This window comes from Brachyhypopomus gauderio, unplaced genomic scaffold (assembly GCF_052324685.1).
Source record: "Brachyhypopomus gauderio isolate BG-103 unplaced genomic scaffold, BGAUD_0.2 sc184, whole genome shotgun sequence".
Classification (NCBI taxonomy): Eukaryota; Metazoa; Chordata; class Actinopteri; order Gymnotiformes; family Hypopomidae; genus Brachyhypopomus; species Brachyhypopomus gauderio.
Genome location: NW_027507005.1, coordinates 269,352 through 275,210, shown reverse-complemented (window position 1 = coordinate 275,210; position 5,859 = coordinate 269,352). Strand labels below are relative to the sequence as shown.

General features: G+C 51.9%; 1 protein-coding gene across 1 annotated transcript; it reads left to right on the top strand.

Moving 5' to 3' along the window:
* The first annotated feature begins 569 nt into the window (after window positions 1–569).
* On the top strand, window positions 570–5,025 carry ppp1r3aa (protein phosphatase 1, regulatory subunit 3Aa). Its single transcript, XM_076995173.1, has 4 exons — window positions 570–1,552; window positions 1,812–1,864; window positions 1,953–2,038; window positions 2,956–5,025. Exons 1-4 carry the CDS (start codon window positions 750–752, stop codon window positions 4,891–4,893), a joined length of 2,880 nt encoding a protein of 959 aa, XP_076851288.1. The 5' UTR covers window positions 570–749; the 3' UTR covers window positions 4,894–5,025.
* The last annotated feature ends 834 nt before the right edge of the window (window positions 5,026–5,859 follow it).

The window sequence follows — 5,859 nt, the reverse complement described above, 5'->3', positions numbered from 1 at the left end:
AGATTTTGAAAATCACAGAAGGCTGAAGACTCGTGAGACTCAAAGAGTTGAGTCTTGCTGCCACCTATTGGTCTAATATGAGAACTGGACCTACACAGTGCTGAAGTCAAGCGGCTCCAACCTAAATGTTGTCACACAGTGCCCCCTTGTGGTAGGTGTCAAACATTACGACGTGTTACAGATTAGTGTCACAGAGCTCAACGGGCTGTTTGAAAACCTACCAAGGGTGTCAGGAAAAAATAGCCGAGTTGAAGCAATGCAGGGTTGCACATCAGTAGGGTCAGGTGCCTTACAAAACACACATCTGAGAGAAAAGGTCTCACTCCAAAGTGAAGCAATAGAGATGCTGAAACTATCACATCCCTTCTTTATAACCTTAAAACCAAATTGTTTGTGTGTTCAAAAACATTTATTCACAGTAAGCAAAATGAATGGCTCACATTCTTGTGACAACACAATTTTCTCTGTGTTTCTTTGGCTGAATAAACTTATATAACACCAAATAAAGACCAGAAATGCCCTACAGGTCGGTCTTGTCCAGCAAGGCCGGAATACAGCACATACTGGACCAGGTTGGTGTCCGCAGAGGGCAGACCAGCCTGGTTCATGGGTAACGGGAGTTATTTTTACCACCCTGCTCACGGTACAATGTTGGCTGCAACCTGACCCGACGCTCTCAGTCACGCCGTGCGGGGTTTCACTGCACTGGAGCCGCTCCGGTCTGTCCCTCCATCACACACCGCTCACGGATGTCTGCAGAAGAGCACAGACCGTCTGCGGCCCCCAGCCGCCCCAAACCCCCAGCCCTCGGCCCCCAGCTATGGGACGAAGATGAGGATGAGGAGGAGCGCGCTGGGCGGGAGTCCACGTCTCCGTCGCGGAGCTCCAGCGACGAGTCGGAGGAGTCGGAAGCCGAGCCGCCGACGCCGTCGTACGTCGCTCGCAGGAAGGTCTCGTTCGCAGACGCGTTCGGACTCGACCTGGTCTCCGTCAAGGAGTTCGACATCGCCGGTTCCGACTCCGGTTCCGGCGGTGGTGCGGCGGGCCTGCAGGACGGGAAGCGGTACCACCTGTCCCGGTTCTTCGCCGTGCCGTCGTCCAACGAGGAGCTCACCGAGCGCCTCCGACAGAACAAGCTGGAGGTGGAGAGCGTGGAGTTCCTGCCCGACACCGCCTCCATTCGCGGGATCGTGCGCGTGCTCAACCTGTCGTACCACAAGGTCGTGTTCGCGCGCGTGACCACCGACGGCTGGGACAGCCACTTCGACCTGCTGGCCCAGTACGTGCCCGGGTCCAGCGACGGGGAGACGGACCGCTTCTCCTTCAGGTTCCCACTGATGTCTCCGTTCCGGGAGGAAGGGGCGCGGGTGGAGTTCTGCCTCCGCTACGAAACCTCAACCGGAACCTTCTGGGCCAACAATGGAGGCGCAAACTACGTGCTCTTCTGCCGCTGCAGAGAAGAGAGCGATCCGAGAGAGAAGGAGGGAGAGAGAGAAAAGGAGACAGATGAGAATAATCGTAAGGGGATAAAGAGTTGCTTGAAGGTCGTTGGGTAAGAACTCCAATTGCCTGAATTTATTCAAACAAAAGGGTCACCTAAAAGTGCAAAGATAAGAGTAATAACTTCATCTTTTGAAATGTCCACACAGTAAAAACAAAGTTTTGACCACCAAAACATTGCATGTCAAATGTGACTAGGCTAGGATTAAAAGGTGCGTGAGTGTTCGGGTGTCCTGGTCCTGTTCTGCACTGATGTAGCTGTCAGTTTGTGACTGATGCTGTGTCGTTTCCTCCACCCTGCATGCACGCAGCAGGAGGAGCTCCACCGACACGAAGCCCACGGACGTGAGCGGCGAGCCCTCAGGTGGGTGTCTCGGCCAGCGGCGCCACGCACCGGCCAGCTTCGGGTTCTGTTTCGGTTGCGAGCGTGACACGCGCCGTTTGTTTCACAGACGCAGAGCCACGCGAGGGGAGGAACACGCGTCTTGAAAGCGCGAGCCGTCCGAGTGAGGCCCCCGAGGAATCCCGCAAAGCTCTGGTAAGGTCACTCAGTCCTCAGAACTGGGATATAGACCATAAACACAGGTCAAAGGTCACGCTGTACACTGGGAACAGTGGGGGTTGGAAATGTAGCCTTCATCTTCTATTCTTAATTAGGTTTTTTTTGCCTAAAATGTGTTCTAATTGACATTACATCACTTTTATATATGTAAAATACTGAAATTTGATGTTTTTTTTTAACTAGTTTGAATGTACTTTCTTTATATTAAGCCCAGATCAGCCAGTGAAGTTTTGTCATATGTTTGGCCATGGTAAGCCATTTGCTCTTCTAAAACCTGACATTTAACATTTAAGATGTTTAAGACTTGTTTTTTCGTTTGTGTGAATTACGTAGTCTGTCAGTCACACCACAGCAGATGAGATGTGGCGTTTTTACACTTTAGTTTAGAACTCTATTGCTGGGTTTTCAAAGACGACGACGGAGGCCACGGCTGGCACAAATCGACTTTTGTCGGGCATTTCGGGGGGCTAGGGTATTCTGCTGAGTGCGAAGGCACTGGTCCCTGAGCCGCTGGGATTAGGGTGGCATGCAGTATGTGTCTGGTTCAGAGGGCACATGACCCTGACAGGGCAGCAACACGATGCCGTGGAACACACCCGTAAGAGAGGGTCACATGCAAAGCTATTAGGAGCAGACGACCAGGGCAGGCCGTGCACATGTAAACACGGGCAGGGGTGAATGCATGAGTCAGTACAGTGTGCAGTAACAAAACGGGGTATTTCTCTTTAGACTAACCTCTGGATTAAACTCCATTAGCGATAATCTTATTAGTAGCGACTAATCTTGGCACCTAATGTGAGAACTGCTGTAAATTATGCAGTGATTAATATATAACTTATTAAAAGGAGAAATAGAGGAGTGATTAAATGCAATGTGGTCTTGTGACTGTACAGGTAGAGAGACGGAGCAGGAGGCGGTCAGCTCAGATGGCACACATGCAAGACCGTTTCTCCCGAAGGGACAGGGAGGGCCAGCTGGACAGGGCTAGCCCCGGAGAGCCCACAGAGACAGGGTTGGGGGTGGTCCTGTCTGCACCTCAGCTCAGAGCTCCAGAGAGGCCGCAAACATCTGATGATGTTCAAGAGTCCGGTGACCAGGGGCGGAATGAAGACGCGTCACCCACCCGGACCTACCGCCAGAACCCTTTGCTTTCTTTGGACCGGGGCAACCGTACATCTGTAGGCCGTCCAGGTGTTTTCGAGATCAGCCCAGTTGACCCTGCGGAGCAGATAACGGTGGGCGGCTCAGCTGTTTCGTGTGCCGATGCCTGGGAGGTTTTCCTCAACGGAACGGACCGCTCCGACGCCGATACTTCTGCTCCAAAACAAGAGGGCTCGCCACGCGCCATCCGGCTCCCTTCGCACGCGGAACGCGACCCGTTCGCTCCGGGAGACGAACCTCCGCCCGGCTGGGGAGCAACGGGAGACGCCCAGGAGAGCGTGCCGACAGACGGCCAGCTCGGCCTCTTCGGAGCGATGGAAAGTCTGGAGTCCGAACGCTCAGACCGATCAGAACTCGTCAGAGACGAGGTGTTGGATTACGAGTGCGCTGTGAAACCAACGTGTGCCTCCGAAAGGAGCGGTGGCTTTGAACGGGAACCAGCACGGGAGCGGCGGGGCTTGGGGAGCGGCCGTGCCACTGCGACCCCACCTTTCGGTCTCCCGTTCTGGGGGACACCGATCGGCGACGATGGGTCCCTGCTGGCAACTCAAACCGAGGGTGGCGAGGGGCTTGGGAATTTGGAAGCAGAAGGCGGAGTTTTGCCAGAGGTGGGCGGAGAGGAGGCGTGGAGAAAAGACACGCAGGGGGCGCTGGGTCTGACATTCGCAGGGTTGAGGGAGGAGCTAGTGCCTATTGGCTATTCTGAGGGAGGCGGGGCTTTCCAAAGACGGCACGCGAGAGAAGAGGGGGAAGAAAGGCAGGAAAAAGAGAACATCAGGGAAGGAAATGATAACACAGAGAAAACTCCCAGCGCACATTCAGAAGACCCTACAGCACTAGAAAGGGGAGAGCCGGCAGAGAACAAAGGACCCAATGACCCACGAGTGCAAACCACCGAGACGTTGGGGGTTCCAGCGAGCGAGAGACGGGTGTTTGACAAAGAGGAATTGGACACGCGGACTGAATGTCACGACCTGGAAGCGTTTGAGCCCCGGGGAGAGGAGGAGGCGGCGGTGTATCCTGACCCCTTAAAAGAGCGACATGCTGACACAAGCGCGAAACCCAAAGCAGCGCCTGCAGAGATAGAGGCGGCTGACTGGCATTGTGAAAGTTCAGATACAAAGGCCGAGAGTCCGGAAGGTTCCAGCGGGGCGGCTGAGGTGACGGAGGAGAGGAAGAGGGAGGGCAACTTCTACACAGATTCTCTCTCGGGGGAGGGGCCCAGCAGCACCAGAACCGTGGATACCCACAAACCCCCTCTGGTGCTGACCATTCATGCTACCAGCAGCCCCTCTGGGACTTTCGGCTGGACAGAGACTGCCGGCAACAGTGACCCGTTGCTCCTTCCTGTCTCTGACCAGTGCTTTGAGAGCCCTGGTGAGGCTCTGAGGTGCAGGGCTACTCAAGATGCCCAGGAGACAGATGGAGAAGGGACACACCCTGCCCTGTCCCCCACGATGGCTGTCCCCTCAGTGGGCAAGATCCTTCTGGTGTTCTGTTCCCTGGGATTTGTGTCCAGGGCTCTGATGTATGCAGCTTTGGTTGTGATCCTCATAACTGCTTATTTGCACGATTTGCCAGTGTGCCTGGCTATCTACCTGTTGTCTGTGTGCTGGTGGTGTGGGCGGGGCTTGAAAAAGCAGGCAGAGACGGCGGACAGTGTGGACTGACATCAAAAGTAGAAAAGTATGAATCTCCTAGTCAAGTATTTTAAGGGCCCAACATTGATTAAATGTGATAGATTTATAAAAAATTGTATTTTTCCTTCTATGTTTCATGCGTTAATAAAACTGTTTTGAATTATAGAATCATAGCTTCCTTTACTTGCGACCTTATGAAGTATGAAAAAGACACAATCTCCACATAATGAAACCGAGATGATACACCTTTGTAACACATCTTTATATTAGCATATTTTACCTCTACAAGTACATATACAAATAACACAGCAATACAGTACGTGTGACATACAGAGGACGGTAGAGTTACACTAACTGTCAGAAGGAGACCGTTACTGCTATGTTTTTATAGACTATATAAGGCAACATCGATCAAATACAGTTAACAGTGGTATACTGTACACTGAGAAATACAGTTAACAGTGGTATACTGTACACTGAGAAATCTGGATACTTTAGTTGTATTTGTTTTTTAAATTGAATACTCCCATAAACACCTTCACATTTAATATCAGTGCTTTGCAAAGTCAAGATGTTCTCTGGTTTGTTATGAGCACAGATTTTCTTTACAGAATCTTCACGGTCAGGTGAGGTGTGGAGTCCCTGGTCTGTGTGACTCCACGTAATTGTCCCGCCGATAAAGCATCCGCTTTACTCAACATCAGCATAATACAACCCTTGAAAAAAATCAGTCGACATTTTGTCATATGGAGGCCGCTTTGTGTCCTGGGTGTCTGGCAGTATGCAACGTCTAGAGACGACGAACGGAGGAAAGAAGTTATTGATGAAAGCTGTCTCATGCAGCTGGTGAATGACTCAGATTATTACCAGTGTCTTCCCCAGAAAAAGAAGGACAAACGGTGTCATCGATGTGAAGACACTATAGCTGCTTCAGTGCCAAAAACACCTTATGGTGAAATATATTGAGCATGAGTGAGTGAGGGGGTGAGTGAGTGA

Coding starts and splice junctions, on each gene's coding strand:
- ppp1r3aa (XM_076995173.1), top strand. CDS start 750: ATGTCTGCAGAAGAGCACAGACCGTCTGCGGCCCCCAGCCGCCCCAAA. Junction 1,865..1,952: donor CGTGAGCGGCGAGCCCTCAG/GTGGGTGTCTCG, acceptor TTTGTTTCACAG/ACGCAGAGCCACGCGAGGGG. Junction 2,039..2,955: donor AGGAATCCCGCAAAGCTCTG/GTAAGGTCACTC, acceptor GTGACTGTACAG/GTAGAGAGACGGAGCAGGAG.